Consider the following 20,637-nt stretch of genomic DNA (forward strand, 5'->3'; position numbering starts at 1 on the left):
GATAACTCACTGGTTGCGATGTACACCCGGGACGTTCGGGGTTAGAGATTTGTAGGACTTCCTCCAGTCACTTTCAAGGTGACTCTGTTGGTCATACTTTCATCTGTTATGGACATCGTTACCACGTTCCACCATCGTAAGCCCAGGGACTGAGCTGGCTTCAGACCCTGCACAACACATGCTCATCAACCACAATACCCTGACTTCACTTTGACCACACTGGGGTCCCACTTGGCATGTCAAAAGTGCAGCCAAAACTTTTCAACGTACGTAGATATCAGCATTCATGGGAGAAGTTTGCTCTATTTCCTGTCCGCTTGTGACTGTGAGGCCAGAATCTGTTCCAACTCCGACTACGAGTTTGCAGAAGGTACCTCTGTAGTGGGCTGCATCTCAAATCATGATGACTCAGAGTACAGGAAGGAGTTAGAGTTTAGTGACAACATTCTCTCCCTCAATGTCAACAAAAGAGTTGGTCGTTGACTTCATGAAGCGAGACAATGCACACACTACCCTCCACATCTATAGCGTTGAGGTGGAGAGGGTCAAGAGCTTCAAGTTCCTCGGTGCGAATATCACTAATACCCTCCCTGGTCCAACCACATGGATGTCATGGGCAAGGAAGCTCTCCAAAGCCTCTACTTTTTCAAGGGGCCCTGTCAACTCTTACCAATTTTTATCAATGCACCATAAGAAGGCATTCTGACCGGAGCATAACGGCTTGGTATGGCAATTGCTCTGTATGTAACTGCAGAAAGTTGTGGACATATTGTAGCTCAGCACATCACAGGAACCAGCCGCCTCCCCCAATGGCTGCCTGTATTTCTCACTGCCTCAGTAAAACAGCCCACTGTTGAATGGATTTCTTATATGATAAGATGGCCTCCTGGTCTCATAATTAATCTCACTACAACTGTGTTGCCTTTAAGGCATTTGTTTAGTTTATTATATTTTCACTGTATTAATTCATTTGTTATTGTTTGGTAGTTAAAGTTAAGATTGTTTAAAGTAAATCCGTTGTCTGTGATATATCGCAGCATGCGATGACGTCACACCCGGTTTCACCGCGTCTTGTGGGAAAATACCGGTTTGGAGAAACGGGAAGGAGGGGGCTTGTGTGTGCAGGATCAGCGCGAGAGAAGTTTTCTTTCTACGCACTAGAAACATCAGTGAAGCAACGCCGTAAGTTCATGAGATAATCGATATGTTGAATTAAAAATGTTAACGCTGATTCTGTTAAAAGTAATGATGGTTGATAAAGTCTATGTTTTTTGTTATTTAAAGAGTTGTGGATAGTTTGTGTTGAAGTGTATTTAAAGCCAGTCGATGGCGTAGGTAGATTCTGACTGTATGTTGCACTTTAATGTAATATAGTTGTTGTAGTTTTACTTTTGCAAGTATTTATGATGTAAATGTGATGTCAAGAAGGAAACAAATACTGTATATATTTTGTATTGTTTTATCAACAGTTTTCACCATACGTTAATGTGGAAGAATGAACAGTAAATGGTTAATCTTACTGGGACCGCCTCATTGATTGGTTTATGCTTGGTGTTTAGTTCAGAGTTCTTTTACACCTGTGCGAGAACACTACAATAACCTTGCACTGTATTGCTTACCTGCACTGCACTTTTTCTGTAACTTTTACACTTTATTCTGCATTGTTACTGCTTTACTATGTTCTACCTCAGTGCACTGTGTAATGATTTAATCTGTGTAAATAGAATGCAAGACAAACTTATCGACATATCTTGGTACGTGTGACAATAATAAGTCAAGTTAAATGCATTGTGAACTGGTTTCAGTGGTTGAAATGGTTGTCCACACAACATCTAACTCATTAAAGGGAAAAACACTTACTGGCAGACCTATATATCCCATAGGTCCTGGGGCACCTGGTTCACCAGAATCGCCCTGTAGGGAGAAGCAGAGACACCTGTTAGTTAAAGTCGCTATGTTCAAACAAAACCTACAAAAATGTGCAAACCAATATCAAAGATGCAACATTAGCAGTAACACTGCATTCACAATAAGTGGGCCATTGTCAATAGTTAACAAGAGATAATAGTCCAGTATTAGCATCACTTTATGGACATACAATCAAACTATGTATATGAGCTATTGTGCCTATGTATATTTATTGTGTTTTTAAAAAATTATTATTGTGTTCCTTATCTTATTGTGTTTTTTTGTGCCGTGTTGGATCCGGAGTAACAATTATTTCATTCTCCTTTACTGGAAATGACATTAGACTATGTTGAGACTTGAATCATAGTATAGCATGCCAGTGCGAGTGGTTCTCAAGTGTTCCATCCCCACAGTTAACAGTAACAGTTGTAGTCTCAATAATTATCAAAAACAGTGTGCAGTCTAGTGTCCCAGTCCCAATGACTTACGGTAAAAGATTAATGGGAAACATAATTTCACATGCTCCACTGAGAGAGACAGACTTCAAGCAATTTTTGGATGCTAATGCAAAGCAAAACCAGATTGAAAAAGTTACCTTCTCTCCCACAGGTCCTGGATTACCGATTCCCCCCGAGGGACCTTGTGGACCCTGAAATTGGAAAAGCACATTGGAGGTTAAAGTAGACTAGGAAGGGGGCTGAGGACTGGGCTCATTGTAAAACTTGGCATTCATGTCAATAAACAGAGCAACACATTCAAAACGCTGGAGGAGCTCAGCAGATCAGGCAGCATCTATGGACAGGAATAAAGAGTCGACGCTTTGGGCCAAGACCCTTTGTCAGAACTGAACAATGTTCTGGTTGTGCTTCATCGGGAAAGGGCTGCCTCATCAGGCATCTTGTGTTTATATGTTTATGATGTCAATATACACCCAGGTCCTACTCTCTCCCCATTTCAAAGCAGGCTTGTGCAACCTTCATTCAACTGAGTACAATGGCAGCATAGCAACATTGAGAGCTGCTACTAATGTTCTTCACTGCTGCAAATACTAAGTGCTTGGATTCAGGTCAGTAGTTGTGAATCTGCAGTATATCGGTACTTTGGGAAGTCCCTTCTGATTTTATAGACTGCCTTCCTCTCTCTATTTTCCCAATAACTCAAAAGCTAAGTACGTCATCCAGTTTGATCCAAGCAAGAGCCCTTTTGGTTTCTTAGTCTATCTCAATAGATTGATGCCAACTGGGCAGTGACAACACTACAACTGACCTCAGTGCCAGTTGTTGGTAGATGTCAGAGGAAAGAGGACTTGAGTGTACAATGAGGCTGTGCTTGTTAATAAAATCCCACTGTCGTTCATTGTACAATCCCACATGAGGCACTGAATAGTTTTTAGCATCAAGATAGTCCAGGGAGAATCAGTGCTGGGAACAAGGCATAAAAGAGATAAAAAACAACAAGTAATGTTATTCCACTAATTACAGAAGAATCCTGGGTGTCAAGATCTTTGAGGACCTAATCTGGTCCCAACATATTGATGCAGTTATAAAGAAGGCAAGACAGTGGCTATACTTCATTAGGAGTTTGAAACTTCTATAGATGTACCGTGGAGGGCATTCTGACAGGTTGCATCGCTGTCCTGTATGGTGGGGTGGCGGGGGGGGGGGGGAGGGTGGGTGCTACTGCACAGGACTGAAAGAAGCTGCAGAAAGTTGTAAATTTAGTCAGCTCCATCTTGGGTACCAGCCTACAAAGCACCCAGGACATCTTCAGGGAGCGGTGTCTCAGAAAACCAGCGCTTATTATGAAGAACCTCCAGCACCCAGGGCATGCCCTCTTCTCACTGTTACCGTCAGGAAGGAGGTACAGAAGCCTGAAGGCACACACTCAGTGATTCAGGAACAGCTTCTTCCCCTCTGACATCTAATTCCTAAATGGATGTTGAGCCCATGAACACTACTTCACTTTTCAAGTATATATTAATTCTGTTTTTCCATGATTTTCAAAATTTATTCATTATAAGTGTACTGTAATTGAATTATTTATTACTATTATTTTTGTTTTTCTATATGACGTATTGCATTGAACTGCTGCTGCTAAGTTAACAAATTTGACGACACATGCTGGTGATAATAAACCTGATTCTGATTCTGAATGGCTTTAACATCAGGAAATAGATAGTCCAGGGAGAATCAGTGCTGGGAACAAGAAAAAAGAAAGGTAAAAACATACCAAGCAATGTTATTCCACCAATTATGCACAAAACAGGTAGAATATTGATTAATACAGAGCAAGCTCCTTCTTCAGTGTCCTGGCAAATTTCTTTGGAAGGGTGCGGTATGGAGTAGACAATGGGACTTCACAGACAATGTCCCAACAATCCAGCCTCTCTGACGGGTAATGTTGGGTCTGTTTGTCTGTTTTATAGATGTGCAAATTATTTAGGAAAAAAATCTAGGAAGACTTAACAGCAGGTAGGTTTGAGGGTGGGTTTCTTGGCATGTTCCATTGTAAAAGCTCCAACCGATGTTCACTGGCTTCCAGTCTGGTGTAGTGAAGCCTTGAGCCAAGGAGAGACTCCATCTATTTCAATAACCTATTTCTGCGGAAGTATAATTAAACTGAAGAATCGGTGTATGCAGAGGAAAGGAAGAGATGCAGACTGAGTGGATTTAGTTTCAAAGTTACTGTGGCGGATATCAAGTATGAAGGATATAAAGAAGACTACTTACATCTGCCCCTGGAGAGCCAGGTGGACCCCTGGGTCCTGGTGGGCCAGGAGGACCCTGGCAACAGAAAATATTGGACAAGTCAGTCACAGGACCATCACATGTTTTGAACCAATTTTATAGTTAAAAAAGCCTCAGAGATCATAAAGGTGTAATCACTCACCATTGGTCCAACATCTCCGGTTTCACCTTTCTCACCCTGAGGGCCAGGTAACCCCTGCAATGGAATTGAATGTGTCAGGGTTATTACCTCAACAATGCCACAAGCAAACAAGGCTCAGTCCCACATCCCAGTGTGTCCTCTCCAGGACAGGGTGGCGAGGAGCAGGTGGGTGGGACACTGAGGTGTCTGGGGGCAGGGGGGAGGCAGGAGACGAGGGGGAGGAGCAGGCAGGTGGGACTGTGAGGTTGGTGGGGGTGGGGGTGATGAGGGTGAAGAGTCAGTGGGTGGAGTGATAATGCAAGTGGAGACAGGGGATGAGGATGAAGAGTAGGTGGGTGGGGTGGTGAGGTTTAGTGGTGGGGAGGGTGCAACTGAGAATGAGGAATACGCATGCAGGTTGGCGACCTGGGTATGTAGGTAGGGAATGAGGCTAACAAATATATGGGTGGGGATGAGGAGGTTGGGATAGAGGATGACAGCAGGGAGTAGGTGGGTGGGGGTAGGGTGTAGGTGTATGGGGTGTTGAGATGAGTAGGAGTAGGTGGGTGTGGAGGTGGTGAGGAACCATTGGGATAGCAAATGAATAAAGGCTGAGCCTTTCAGTGGCTCCAATAATATGAGTGTTCACCAACCCCTCCCTCACAGTACTTCCCCTCAGTCCCTCCATGAAGGAAGCTTGGTCACCCTCTATTTGATTAGTGACATCTCCCCCCCCCCCCAATGTATTGCATCACCACACCAGTTCCCCTTTAAACACCTTCCAATACTTCAATGAAGTCTCTACGATATTTTTTGAATTCTTATCAAACAAATGGAGTTTCTATGATGCTTCCTTTTAAGTTAGCTCCTGAAAGCTGTGTACCATTCCGCTAATCTACGATGGACCCTCTCCAAGCTGAGACGCAGTGTATAGAACAGCACAGGTACTTCAAGAGGTTGCTTCAATGTAGCGCAACTTCTTCTCTCTTGTATGCTTGTTCTCCGGATAGAGAGGTCAGCTTTCCATTTTTCTTCATAATTACTGATCAATAGAAATGGACTTTCAAGCCTCTTTGAACTGCAATGCTAACTTTTTGTCTACATTGGAAACCAATTAAGTATTTGTATAATCTGTGAACATTTTCAGCAACTTAACATTTCAATGCTTAGAATGCTGACTCGCTTTGCCTTACAGACAATCCTGTATATTTACCTTTCAATTCTATGACCCACGCCATTTATAATGATTGTGGTTGATTGGAGTTACAACATAAGATTCTTTTGAGGCACTTTGGGTTACTGCCAAGTTGAAGAGCTGCCTTTTACTGCTGCTAATTTCCCAACCAAGTCAATAATTTGGCTTCAATTTGATGACATTCAGCTCCAGCCAACAGTCTCCTGTGAAAGGCATCGTCAAGTATCTTCTGGAAGAACTATTCTCCAAGAGAACAGCAACCTTGTCATAGGGATTGGGGGCTCGTGTGCCTCAATAACTCGGAGAGCCTTATTGGCTAGAGTCGGGGCCTTGTGCTTTGGTTCCTGGTAGGGTCACCCATACTAAATAGGTCAAAGGGTGGAGGGCAGACCGAGAGTGGTCCACTAGTCCTCCAGGTTCAGAGGACAGGTCAAGGCTAACAACCTTGATTGGTCAAAAGAAATTGTTATGAAAACTGTAATGAAGAATCCTTCTACATCTGTGTGTGACAGTATGGCCAGACAGAGATGGAGGGCAGAAAATAAGTGGAAGACCAATTAATATTTACCCGCCCACCCTTCTCTTCAAGCAGGTCAATGCTGTTCATGGGTATGAGCTACACATTACAAACCCAGACTGGCTTTGACTGATCTACCACATATTTCAGATGTTTTGTTGTTAATTATTACTTCCTGTCAATAAATATTAGCCTATAAAGTTTGAATTCCCTCTTTCAACTTAATTTGTAAAGTGACATGTAGTTCTCCAATTTAAAGGAATGGTTATCAATTTAATTGAACATCAGAATATATGAACATGGTCATGCCAATTTAATTTTAAAACAATTTTGTTCTGGAAATACAATTTTCTTTTACTTAACTCTATTTAACAATCTGATTTCCCCTTTCAATGATCTTTTATTACATTTTCTCTCATCTTGTTCTGAACCACCGTTTCCCTCAATGCTTCACTATCTTTGTCATAGACCTTGCAATCCAATAACTCCTGTTTATGGCCCTGATCATTTTGTGGCTTTGCTCAGTAAGGTTATCACTATCAGGTCACACCCCATAAGTTCAGTTTGTGCCTGCAGCTTTCAGACTGTTCTATTCACTCTGTGTGCTTATATAAAGAATGTTCATAGTTTTCCACTGCCTGGAAAGTATTCTTTTCTATTCTTATTGCCCATGCCTGTTATGTAGGCATGGACTTTAGGTCTGTGGACAGAAGGGTAGACAGCTCCCTCTGCACACCTGCACCTAGATCTGATTATTCAGTTGATTCTTGTTAGTTGGAACACAGCAGGACCAGTCCATTTTGGCCAAGTTAAGTGGCTGACCCAATTATTCTTAGTTTCATGGAAATAGTTAAAAACATATAAAAAGGACAACTGAGTGACACAATATGTATTTAAATGAAATACAGAAGAAACCAAACACTATCTATGCTACTACAGTACAGCACTATAAAACTGTGTATTAGTTCCTATTAGTTACTAATGGAGGAATTCATCCATTGTACACTGCCATGTTTAGGGTGACCAGGGAGGGATAGCACTCCGTGAAGGCACTTCAGTGTCCATTCTGGGGCACCTCAAAGTTTGAAGCACATTTGTTATCGAAGTACATATATGTCACTATGTATAACCGAGATCCATTTTCTTGTGGGCATACTCAATAAATCCATAACAGAATCAATGAAAGACTGGACCAACTTGGGTGTTCAACCAAGGAACAAAAGACAACAAACTGTGCAAATACAAAAGTAAAGAAATAATACTAATAATAAATAAGCAATAAATATCAAGAGCCTGAGATGAAGAGTCATTGAAAGTGAGTCCGTAGGTTGTGGGAGCATTTCAAAGATGGGGCAAGTGAGGCTGAGTGAAGTTATCTCCTTTGGTTCAAAAGCCTGATGGTTGAGGGGTAATAACTGCTCCTGAACCTGGCGGTGTGAGTCCCCTGCACCTTCTTCCTGATGGCAGTGGTGAGAAGAGGGCATGACTTGGGTCCCTGCTGATGGATGCTGCTTTCCTGCACGATGCTCAATGGTGGGGAGGGCTTTACCCGTGAGGGACTACAGGTATCCCCTGCTTTTCGAAAGTTCGTTTACGCCACTTCGCTTTTACGAAAGACCTACATTAGTACCTGTTTTTGCTAACCAAAAGAAATCTGAAGAGGATTTTCACTTTTACGAAAAAAGGCGAAAAGCAAAAATAGAGTTCAGCGTTTGTTTTGCAGCGAGCTGTTATAGAGGCAGAGCGCACCCCGAGCGGTGACAGTGGCGCCGCCTAGCACCTTCCCTGGGAACTACACTCAGCATCAAGCTGCCATAGCTTTGAACTGTGTCTGTGAGCATCGTGGTGAACGAAATAAAGACATCGTGCATGCGTTGAACCCCAGTCTCCTGTACCTCCCACCACTCCAACCTCCAACGACTCAGCCTAACACACCATCATCACCACCACCACCACATGTCAACCTTCCAGTGTGCTTGCTGCCTTCTGGTAAGTGAAACTAGACTGTACATCCATTATTTCTACTTTATATAGGAAAATCATTCCTGCTTTTACTATATGCTACTGTTATTTTAGATTTTATGTGTTATTTGGTATGATTTGGTAGGTTATTTTTTGGGTCTGGGAACGCTCAAGAATTTTTCCCATATAAATTAATGGTAATTGCTTCTTCGCTTTACAACATTTCAGTTTACAAACGGCTTCATAGGAACGCTCTACCTTCGGATGGGGGGGCGGGGGGGAACCTGTAGGCTGTATCTACTACTTTTTGTAGGATTTTCTGTTCAGGGGCATTGGTGTTCCTGTAAGAGGCTGTGATGCAGCCAGGCAATATATTCTCCACCACACATAGAAGTTTGTCAGTTTCAGTTGTCACGCTGAATCTTTGCAAACTCCTAAAGAAGTGGAAGCGCCCCTGAGCTTCCTTTGTAACTACGCTTACATGCTGGGCCCAGGACTGAAATGATAACACTGAGGACTTTAAAGTTGCTGACCCTCTCCACTTCTGACCCTCCAATGAGGTCTGGCTTGTGTACCTCTGGTTTTCTCTTCCTGCAGTCAATAATCAGCTCCTTGGTCTTGCTGACATTGAGTGAGAGATTGCTGTGGCACCACTCAGCCAAACTCTCTCCTCTATGCTGACTCATCACCACCTTTGATTTGGACTATGACAGTGGTGTTGTCAGCAAACTGAATATGGTACTGGAGCTGTGCTTGGCCACACAGTCATAAGTGTAAAGTAAGTAGAGCAGGGTGCTAAACACACCACTTGTGGTGCATCTGTGCTAATGGAGATTGTGGAGGAGGTGTCGTTGCCAGTCCAAAATGACTTTGCTCTGCAAGTGAGGAAATTGAGGATCCATACAAGAATTGCACAAGTTATTGAGGCTAAGGTCTTGAAGCTTATTGATTAGTTTTGGGGGGATGACAGAATTGAATGCCGACCTGTAGTCGATAAAGAGCATCTTTGCTGTCTCGTTGCTCCAGGGCTGAGTGAAGAGCCAATGAGATGGCATCTGCTGTGGACCTGTTGCACTGGTAGGCAAACCGGCGTAGATTCAAGTCGCTTCTCCGGCAGGAGTTGATATGTTCCTTCACCAACCTCTCAAAAAAACTTCATCACAGTGGATGTCAGTGCTATTGGTTGAAAGTCATTGAGGGAGGTTACCATGGTATAATTGAGCAAACACGAGGAAATCTGCAGATGCACAACACACACAAAATGCTGGTGGAACACAGCAGGCCAGGCAGCATCTATAGGGAGAAGCGCTGTCAACGTTTCGGGCCGAGACCCTCCGTCAGGTCTAACTGAAAGGAAAGATAGTAAGAGATTTGAAAGTAGGAGGGGGAGAGCAAAATGCGAAATGATAGGAGAAGACCGGAGGGGGTGGGATGAAGCTAAGAGCTGGAAAGGTGATTGGTGAAAGTGATACAGAGCTGGAGAAGGGAAAGGATCATGGGACGGGAGGCCTAGAGAGAAAGAAAGGGGGGGGAGGAGTACCAGAGGGAGATGGAGAGCAGGCAGAGTGATGGGCAGAGAGAGAGAAAAAAACAAATTAAATATGTCAGGGATGGGGAAAGAAGGGGAGGAGGGGCATTAACGGAAGTTAGAGAAGTCAATGTTCATGCTATAAGGTTGGAAGCTACCCAGCTGGTATATAAGGTGTTGTTCCTCCAACCTGAGTGTGGCTTCATTTTGACAGTAGAGGAGGCCATGGATTGACATATTGGAATGGGAATGGGACGTGGAATTAAAATGTGTGGCCACTGGGAGATCCTGCTTTTTCTGGCGGACCGAGCATAGATGTTCAGCGAAACGGTCTCCCAGTCTGCGTCGGGTCTCACCAATATATAAAAGGCCACACCAGGAGCACCGGACGCAGTATACCACACCAGCCGACTCACAGGTGAAGTGTCGCCTCACCTGGAGGGACTGTCTGGGGCCCTGAATGGTGGTGAGGGAGGAAGTGTAAGGGCAGGTGTAGCACTTGTTCCGTTTACAAGGATGTGCCAGGAGGGAAATCGGTGGGAAGGGATGTGGGGGACAAGTGGACAAGGGAGTCACATAGGGAGCGATCCCTGTGGAAAGCAGAAAGAGGGGGGAAGGAAAGATGTGCTTGGTATTGGAATCCCGTTGGTATTGGAGGTGACCGAAGTTACGGAGAATTATATATTGGACCTGGAGGCTGGCGGGTGGTAGGTGAGGACAAGGGGAACCCTATCCTGAGTGGGGTGGCGGGTGGATGGGGTGAGGGCAGATGTGCGGGAAATGGGAGAGATGCGTTTGAGAGCAGAGTTGATGGTGGAAGAAGAGAAGGCTCTTTGTTTAAAAAAGGAAGACATCTTCTTCATCCTGGAATGAAAAACCTCATCCTGAGAGCAGATGCGGCGGAGACGGAGGAATTGTGAGAAGGGGATAGCATTTTTGCAAGAACAGGGTGGGAAGAGGAATAGTCCAGTTAGCTGTGAGAGTCTGTAGGCTTATAAAAGATATCAGTAGATAAGCTGTCTCCAGAGATGGAGACAGAAAGATCAAGAAAGGGGAAGGAGGTGTCGGAAATGGACCAGGTAAAGTTGAGGGCAGGGTGAAAGTTGGAGGCAAAGTTAATGAAGTTAACGAGCTCAGCATGCATGCAGGAGGCAGCGCCAATGCAGTCATCGATGTAGCAAAGGAAAAGAGGGGGACGGATTCCCGTATAGACGGAACATGGACTGTTCCACAAAGCCAACAAAAAGGTAGGCATAACTGGGACCCATACGAGTGTCCATGGCTACACCTTTGGTTTGGAGGAAGTGGGAGGAGCCAAAGGAGAAACTATTGAGAGTAAGAACTAATTCTGCTAGATGGAGGAAAGTGGTGGTAGAGGGGAATTGGTTAGGTCTGGAATCCAAAAAGAAGTGAAGAGCTTTGAGACCTTCCTGGTGGGGGATGGAGGTATATAGGGACTGGACGTCCATGGTGAAAATAGGGCGGTGGGGGCCAGGGAACTTAAAATCATTGAAAAAATTCAAAGCGTGAGAAGTGTCATGAACATAGGTGGGAAGAGGTTGAACAAGGGGGGGATAAAACAGTGTCAACAGTGCCTTTCTCCCTAGGCCTACTGTCCCATGATCCTTTCCCTTCTCCAGCTCTGTATCACTTTCGCCAATCACCTTTCCAGCTCTTAGCTTCATCCCACCCCCTCCGGTCTTCTCCTATCATTTTGCATTTCTCCCTTCCCCTCCTACTTTCAAATCTCTTCGTATATTTCCTTTCAGTTAGTCCCAACAAAGGGTCTCGGCCCAAAACATCAACAGCGCTTCTCCCTAGAGATGCTTCCTGGCCTGCTATGTTCCACCAGCATTTTGTGTGTGTTGATGGTATAACTGAAGCCAGTTTGAAGTAGGTGGGTACCTCAGACTGCTGAAGTGAGATGTTAAAGATCTCAGTGAACACTTCAGCCAGTTGATGAGCACAGGTCTTTAGTATTTGGCCAGATGTTTTCATGGGTTCATCCTCCCGAAGGCTGTTCACGTCAGCTCCAGAGACAGAAACCACAGGATCATCAGTGGCTGTGGGAGTTCACTCGCAATGGTCCCCATTGGACAGTCAGCTTTCACCCGTGCCTTCAAGCAGCTGTGTGTGTGGGATGGCAGCCACCACCCAGTGCACTGCTTTGACAGGCTGGCTAGACCAGGTAAGGGCAGCCGGCGGACCTCATGCCCTGTGAAACAGGGACATGCTTGACATAGTATGTAATGTTGGCTCCAGTGGACTGGGCGACTGAGATCACTGTGAGATCCAAAAGCCAAGAAGGTGGTTCTGCAACATTTCAAGGAGAGCAGAAGCATGATGAGGCACAGAAGAAGTTATTATTGTTATCCACTGTAGCCAAGAAAGAACCCAATTGTGATGACTATTCGTACACTGGACCTGAACTGCTCCTGAGGCTCTGGAAGTCCAGCCCCAATAGTACAGGTGCGCACAGTTGAGGCATGACCAGTCGCGCAAAGTTCCGATATTCTGTGCCCTGCACCACCAATGTCGCTACACAACCCACCCGGATGTCTGTGGAATGCAACCCAGAAGCCAAGGTGACTCTCTGACTTACCAGCCGTGTCACGCGTCCACAGCGTTGCACTGTGTCCGGGTCAATAAAACTCTCAGTGCTGCCCATGTCAAACAGGCAGCTAGTCCTGTGCCCCTCCACCAGGATGTCCATCATTGGCCTTGCAAGCTGGTGTGGGGTGCTTTGGTTGAGGGTTATGGTGGCCAGAGTTGAACTGCCGTCTTGGTACCCGGTAAACACCGTTGGGTCGGGGGCAGGGCATGTTGATGCCGACAAAGATGGCCACCCGCATCTGGGCATGCAAGATGGCGGCCCCCATGCCTCACACGCAGCGCTGCCCGACCCCGCTCGAGGTTCAGACTTACAGACCTTGGCAAAATGGCCCTTCTTCCCACAGCTGGAGCAGGTCGCTTCTCGGGCCGGGCAGCATTTTCGGGGGTGCTTTTCGAGTCTGCAGAAGTAACACAGCTCAGGCTTTCGCCTGGCTGCAGCCGTGGTCGGGTTCGGGGAGTTTGTGGAATCGTGACTGGCAGCGGCGTTGGCAAATTCGCTCGCAGGAACCGGCGGTGGCGGGGTTTGAGGTGTTCACGGAACCGGCGGGGATCGTGCAGCTGGACAGCGTCAGCGTTGTGCAGAGCAGCCTCCAGCATGTCGGCCGTCTCAATCGCTGAGCGTAAGGTAAGATTGGCATTTTCCAGCAGCTGCTGGCGCACATACACTGACCTAATTCCTGTACCAAAGGCGTCTTGTACTAGCAGCTCCGCATGCTGTTCTGCCGTGAGCGTTTTGCAGTCACAAGGTCGGTCGAGTGTCTGTAGGGCTCGGAGAAACTGGGCACTCGATTCTCCAGGCCGCTGTCGTCGCGTAGTTAAACAATGTCTTGCGTAGACGGTGTTCACCGGCCGCAGGTACTATCTTTTGAGGGCGTCCAGTGCCCCTTCGTAGGTTGACAGGTCTCTGATAAATGAAAAAACTTTTGAGGTGACCCTCGAGAGGAGAATTCTGTGCATAACAGCGGGTTCAGTTGCACTAACCTCCTCCAAGTATAATTGGAAGCTTGCAAGCCAGAGTTCAAAGGCAAGAGCTGCTTCAGGGTCTTGGGGATCCAAGTCCAATCTGTCCGGACGTAAAACGCTTTCCATGTTTTAAAACTTCCAGTCAATTAAATTGATGCACCATTAATAACTCACTCTGAGACGTAAAGGCGAGGTATCGGCTTTTATTGACTGGAAGAAGGAACAAGCAGTGGTTGACCACCATACTACATCCTGGAGACTGAGAGGCCAGGCTCGGGCCTTGATCGCCTTTATACTGGGGTCTGTGGGAGGAGCCACAGGAGCAGTCAGCGAGGGGGGGGGGGGAGAGCGTGTCCAGACAGGTATATGTAGTTCACCACACACCGGACCTGAACTTCCGAGGTTGAGGGAGTGGAACTGTCACTTGCACTTTAGAACTCTCCCAGACAGATTTTAGTGTCATTGTCGATACGATGGACAACCAACACACTGCTGTGTCCTTTTGACTGACTGTAAGTGAACAAAATTAGTGCAGATAATGAATTGCCTCTTCACTTTCATTGTAACATTCAAGGTGATTGACAATACCTTCAGAATCTTCATAGTTTCTAACTTGTTGAAGTAGTGAAATTGTTTCTTTTCCTGAAGGCTTGAAACTGCCCTGATCAAAACAATTCTAAATGGACTTACTGCTTATTGGTTGCTAACTATCCATGACTAGAATCGCTGCATTTTGAACGCACAAATGGTGCTATTTAAAAACTGTTCGTTGTATCACGGAGTTGTTTCTAACAGCCACACAGATTCATGCCACTGATGCTGTGTTGAAACCGTTCAGCAACAGTTGACTGCCCCAATTAAGTGGCACAGTGTCCCAAATAAATGAAGGGAAACGAGGCTATTTTCTCAATTAGTTTTCTTCTTTAAGAGTTGTCCCAAATAAGTGGTTGCCCTGATGGAGCAATTAACTGGAACCTGTATTATTTCCAGCAGTGCAAAGTCCAGAAATGGGTTCCATGCAGCAACTGTGTCCAGATGTAATGTTTACTGTTAGAGGATGTTTCATCTGTTAATAAACCCAAGAATCACATATGCATTTTATCAACTAGTCTCTGCCACCCTGACGTTCCTCTTTTCCAGCAATCACTTTAAATTGCAAAAATATTTATATCATGAGTCCTTCCTAAATGCACGTATACACTGCCCTTCCACTTACAATGCAAAGAGCAGCACAAAATTGTAACAATCTGCTGTCTCAGTTACTGACTCGAACTCATGGAGGTAGGTTGCCACATGAAGATTTTAACAACAAATCAACTAATGTCAAGGTGGCGCCGGTGAACCACAGCAACTTTCTGCGGGCTATGAACAACCTAAACTTACCTCTTTGGAATTACCCTCACTGCAATCTGCAGCATGTAATTTGCCTTTAAGCAAAGTACTTTTAAACCAACTTAACGATCTACAGATTTCAGGATCTTCTGAAGGGCTACATGGACCAAGTAGGTACGGCACCTTTAAGTGGGACCCCTACCACCCAGGACATGCTCCCTCCTCACTGCTGCCACCAGGAGGAAGCTGCAGGAGCCTCAGGACTCACATCACCACATTCAGGAACAGCTATTACCCCTCAATCATCAGGCGCTTGAACCAAAGGGGCTGACTTTGCTCAGCTTCACTTGCCCCATCGTTGAAATGTTCCCACAACCAATGGACTCACTTTCAAGGACTTTTCATCTTGTTCTTGATATCTATTGCTTATTTATGTATTATTACTCGTTACTTCTTTTTGTATTTGCACAATTTGTTGCCTTTTGCACTCCGGTTGAACGCCCAAGTTGATGAGGTTTTTCCTCAATGATGGTTATTATTCTATTATGGATTTATTTACTATGCCTACAATAAACTGAATCTCAGAGTTGTATATGGTGACATATGAGAACTTTGATAATAATGTTACTTTGAACTATGAACTTCTAAAAGGAGTTATAGAGCCTGGAGCAGCTCTGTGATTTAGTCCCCATTATTGACTGACAAGTTTTACTTATGGTGTTATACAGATGAGTTGAATTATGGGAACAGGAGCTACAGTGCTGGACCACGGTATCAGAGGGGAATGCTGCCACCGACATTAACCATGAGGTCCATCTTGCCCAACGACCATGATCAAGGGTGCCCTCTATCTCCAGGGGCACACTGAGCAGGATGAGATTAGATTTATCCTAGTTGCCAGCCATACATCTCTGACACTGATAACATTTTCTGGAAAAAATGGCTTTTATTACGACTGTAAATATACTCTCCTTGAACACGTCTCTGATGTCACTAGAGCTTTTCTAAGAGAAATTGTGGAAATTATTTGCAATGACATTTCTGCAGTGGCAGGTGACATCAATGCAGACTCCTACAGAAATCCTGAACCTCCTTCTGGAAATACTCTTCTCATAGATAATAGTTTTGCTCCTTCCACAGACTGATAATCAGTAATAAAAGATTTTCATTGTCCTCTGTTTGTTATAAGTCTGCAGATCACTCAGGTTTCATGCAAGATTTTCCAAGTAAGACAAAAAAAAACAAAGATTCCGAAATGAATGCGCTTCAAACTTGTGGGTGGTTAACAATAAGGATGGGCTAAAGCAGATTTCCAGTAACGTACCTGAAGACCAACTGGACCAGGAGGACCAAGGAAACCCCTTGGGCCTTCATCACCTTTCTGGCCAAAGAGACCTTGCTGTCCCCTGGGACCAGGTTCACCATCAGCACCCTGGAACACAAGCAGGGCAGGACCGTCAGAACACTCAGTAAGAACTCTGCTGCTTAAGAAATGGTTGAGCTATGAGGAATAGCCACAGTACTCACAGCTGGTCCAGGCTGTCCAATGGGCCCTTGAGAACCTTGAGGACCTGGTGGACCCTGCAAATGGATGATCAGAAGGACATCAGTGAACGTTACTGTATAGGACACAAGGTCATATCTGTAAAATATCATTTGGACAAACTACTTTGCCTTTGCCGGGATGTCTGTGGCCTCTCTGCTCATTTTAATGTGGACTAACTATAAGTCTTACAGACTTTCAGCCTTTATTTCTTACCACCAATCTTGGGAGAACTTGGAGGGTAACTTTCAACTATGGATTTAAATCCAGAAAATGCAAAGGGATTTAATATGAAGCCACTTGTAGACTTGCTCTGTACCTTTACTTCCTTGTTGTAAATAGATCAATTCACCATCTTGTATCCAAGCTGGAATGACAGGAACATTCCCATGAAATGCCATGGAATTATCCTGTTCAAACATTACTACTGCGGATCCAATCAAGCCTCTCCTTGGATCTCGGATCAGTGCCCTACTCGAGCTAAGAGCATTCTTCTAAAGCACAAGAGTTGCCAATATAGCAAAATCTCAATGGCCCAAGCCTGCTCTTTGAGTTCAAGTACTTCACCCATTTTGATTATTTATAGGCCACCTTTTCCTTTAGCCCTTCGTGGTGCTTCTCATGGCCCTTGACATATCTGAGAGTGAATTCCAGCTAATGGACTATTCCTGAAGTATAGTCAACTTTGCAGGAAATACAGAAACCCGCAAGCTCCCACAGACAGTACTGTGACCGTCTACTTGAAGAAAGCTGCTGGGAGGGTAGATAGAACTTCCCTGCCTTTCTTTGAAATAGTCTTGTGGGATTTCAAATCGAATCAAGTCTAATTATCATTCAAACCGTACATAGATACAGCTGAATGAGTCAGTGTTTCTTTGAGGCCAAGGTGCAAAACACTCAATATAGCAAGCAAGCATTCAAAAATAGCGAGTAACATAATTCATAATAGCAAGCAAAGGAGCATATTCGCTTGAAAAAATATGTATTTTCTACCTGTGAGAAAAGGCATCAGTTTAATGTCTCTTGTGAAGCAGGGCACACACACATTCCAGAGAGCTGCAAGTCCTCTATGCTGAACTGTGCAGTCTAGAGGTTAGTGCCCAGGTCTCGGGATCAGGGTTTGAACTCACAACTTTTTGCTTCAGAACTAACAGTGCCAGAGCTTCAGAATGGGCACAAATACAGTATTGACGAAGGGTCTTGGCCCAAAACGTCGACTGTACTTCTTCCTATAGATGCTGCCTGGCCTGCTGTGTTCCACTGGCATTTTGTGTGTATTACAGATACAGTGCAAGCAGGGTTCATTGTTCAGTTGTAGTGCTTTGTAGGTGGTGTTTGGATCAGATTATAATTTTAACTCATGGTTGGATGATGACCATTTCACGTGGGGCCAGAATGTGATCAGATCCATCTCAGTGAACAATACGTGTTGGCTACAACATACTGACAACTTCTCTTGCATCCCTCAAGCAGAGGACTCTATTCTACTGACCAACAGCCTTTTATGAATAATACAGACATGAATACCACAGAACCACTGTGTCCTCAGGCTCATCTTTTGGACGAGATGGTCAACAGAGGTCCTACTTGCTTCCTCAGGTGTAAACAATCCCATGGCATTATCTTTAAGAAAGGTGTTCATGTGGATCAACCATCGGAATTTATTCACATCCCATCATCATAGACAATAGATTACAATACACTGCTTTCTGTGGAATTGTGTGGGCACTCTGACATCTCACGACTGTTCACCAGAATGATCATGGGAATGAAAGAGTTAACTTATGAGGAGCATTTATTGGCTCTGGGTTTATACTCGCAGGAGTTTAGAAAAATGATGTGAGATCACTGAAACCTATTGAATATTGAAAGGATTAGGTAGAATGGGCATGGAGAAGATGTTTCCTATAGTGGGGGAAGTCCAGGACCAGAATGCGCAGCCTCAGAATACAAGGATGTTTCTTTACAACTGAGATAAGGAGCAATTTCTTTAGCCAGTGGGTGGTGAATCTATGGAATTCTTTGCCATAGATGGCAGTGAAGGCCATATTTAAAGCAGGGGTTGACAGACTCTTGAATAGTAAGGGCGTCAAAAGTTACGGGAAGAAGGCAGGACAACAGGGTTATGAAGGGTAATTAATCAGCCATGATAGAATAGCAGAGCAGAATAGATTCATAATTCTGCTCCTGTGTCTTAAATTCTTTAATTGTATTATGACACTGAATCTGTAGGTTTTAGTTGAGAGGTGCTTCGGATCAATCTCAGATCATGCCAGCAAATGTTACTTCTTTCTTTTGATATGACAGCAACTCACTTCTTGAATTTACCCTGTGAGAGGCTGCTCCTGGAGTGACATCTGCCCCACTAGCCTGTGACACAACCGTGACTGAAGGACTGATGTGTGCAACCCCAGGTCTGAGGTGCTTGTTGGATGCAGTGGGATTAACCCAGCCAGAAGGCCTGCGCCCTCCCATTTGGAACCGGCAGGACTGATGGCAGTTCTCACCTGTTCACCCTTGTCACCTTTGCTGCCCTTTTGTCCTGGCTCACCAGCTTCACCCTGTTTGAGAAAAGTAAGGAACAAAGATTATCGGTCTTTTGACAAAATATATTCAGAGTCTGGCTCAGGCCTTGAGCGTGGAGCTGAACATTCATTATTTGGAGGAGGGCTTGATCAAGACTTGATCATTTTCTATTTATTCTATTTAGAGATACAGCACTTTACAGGCCCAGCAAACCACCTATTTAACACTAGCCTAATCACCGGACAATTTACAATGACCAATTAACCTACTAATTGGTCCGCCTTTGGACTGTGGGAGGAAACCAGAGCACCCGGAGGAAACCCATGTGGTTCACGGGGAGAACATCAAAACGGTGCTGGGATTGAACTCCAGACTCCAATGGCCCGAGCTGTAATAGCATCATGCTAACCGCCACGCCATCGAGGTTGGTTACATCCACGTTAGGGCTGATAACACAGATAAGCTCAAAAGATGCAACTTATATCAGATTCTCCTCCAGCTTAAAAGTTATCAAAACATGACTTTTCCAAGTGTCATCTTGAACCAGTGATTAGAAATTGAACACGATTCAATTTCTCAACCAACATTCTGAAAGAACCACTGTGTGTCAAGTGACATCACTGAAGCATGCTAATCACATGATCAGCACACAGATGAAACAAGATTGGGGCAAACCCATCAACTCATGGTTCAGTGTTAAAGTCACAGTTACCGTTCGGTCATGCATGGAAACACCGTGATCTCCATGATGGGATGCAGAATCAGGTACCTCTACCTGAATTCTTCACTGATTAATTAATGGCAAAACATTTGTGGGCCAGAGCTCTAACGTCTCTGCAAGCTAGAAATGTTTTCTTTATGTTTACACTACCATAGCATCGACCTATATTCGCTGTCCTAAAGAGAGCAGACCCTGCTTGGCCAATCTTCTCTAATTGTTATCATCTCTTATCTTTGAGAATCCCCTTACTCCCTGGAATGATGCCTAGTGCTCCAAGGTCGTCATAGGGATGATTTGTATAAGATTACCATCTCACTTTTACTTTTGATCAGTCCAAGAATGAGCCCTGAAACTGGTTTGCATTTCCTTTGAACCCAGAGTATTATTTTTAGTGTGTATTCTCCATTTACATACCTTGTCTCCATCCTCTCCTGGTGGGCCTGCTGGTCCTGCTGGACCTGGGAGACCTACAGGACCTTGGATTCCATCTCGACCAGCTGGACCCTGAGGACCTTTCTCACCCTGCAAATGGAATAAGGAGACAGGAGCAATGACAATTAACAAACAAGCTAGACCAACTTGTGCACCACTAACAGGCCACTGTAGGTTTTGGACTTCCAGGCCGCACTGGCTTACACCTAATGATGAGTAATCATTAGACCTATTCAATGTCCTGTAACACTGATCAGTGTGGACTTAGTCACAGTGCATAGAGTGAGATACCCAGAGTAGTGACAGTGTATAGAGATACCCAGTGTAGTGACAGTGTATAGAGACACCCAGTGTAGTGACAGTGTCTACAGAGTGAGACACCCAGTGTAGTGACAGTGTATAGAGACACCCAGTGTAGTGACAGTGTATAGAGACACCCAGTGTAGTGACAGTGTCTACAGAGTGAGATACCCAGAGTAGTGACAGTGTATAGAGACACCCAGTGTAGTGACAGTGTATAGAGACACCC

General features: G+C 44.7%; 1 protein-coding gene across 3 annotated transcripts in view; it reads right to left on the reverse strand.

Moving 5' to 3' along the window:
- col5a1 (procollagen, type V, alpha 1) overlaps nucleotides 1-20,637 on the reverse strand; it is a 352,300-nt gene that overhangs the window by 31,109 nt on the left and 300,554 nt on the right. For all 3 annotated transcript variants that reach the window (XM_059994251.1, XM_059994250.1, XM_059994249.1), the window contains 8 exons: nucleotides 20,091-20,198; nucleotides 18,937-18,990; nucleotides 16,414-16,467; nucleotides 16,211-16,318; nucleotides 4,798-4,851; nucleotides 4,638-4,691; nucleotides 2,504-2,557; nucleotides 1,861-1,914 (listed from right to left, as the gene is read on the reverse strand). In XM_059994251.1, coding sequence (XP_059850234.1) covers nucleotides 1,861-1,914; nucleotides 2,504-2,557; nucleotides 4,638-4,691; nucleotides 4,798-4,851; nucleotides 16,211-16,318; nucleotides 16,414-16,467; nucleotides 18,937-18,990; nucleotides 20,091-20,198 — 540 coding nt within the window. The remainder of the gene's footprint in view (nucleotides 1-1,860; nucleotides 1,915-2,503; nucleotides 2,558-4,637; nucleotides 4,692-4,797; nucleotides 4,852-16,210; nucleotides 16,319-16,413; nucleotides 16,468-18,936; nucleotides 18,991-20,090; nucleotides 20,199-20,637) is intronic.

Source organism: Hypanus sabinus, chromosome 18, assembly GCF_030144855.1.
Source record: "Hypanus sabinus isolate sHypSab1 chromosome 18, sHypSab1.hap1, whole genome shotgun sequence".
NCBI lineage: Eukaryota > Metazoa > Chordata > Chondrichthyes > Myliobatiformes > Dasyatidae > Hypanus > Hypanus sabinus.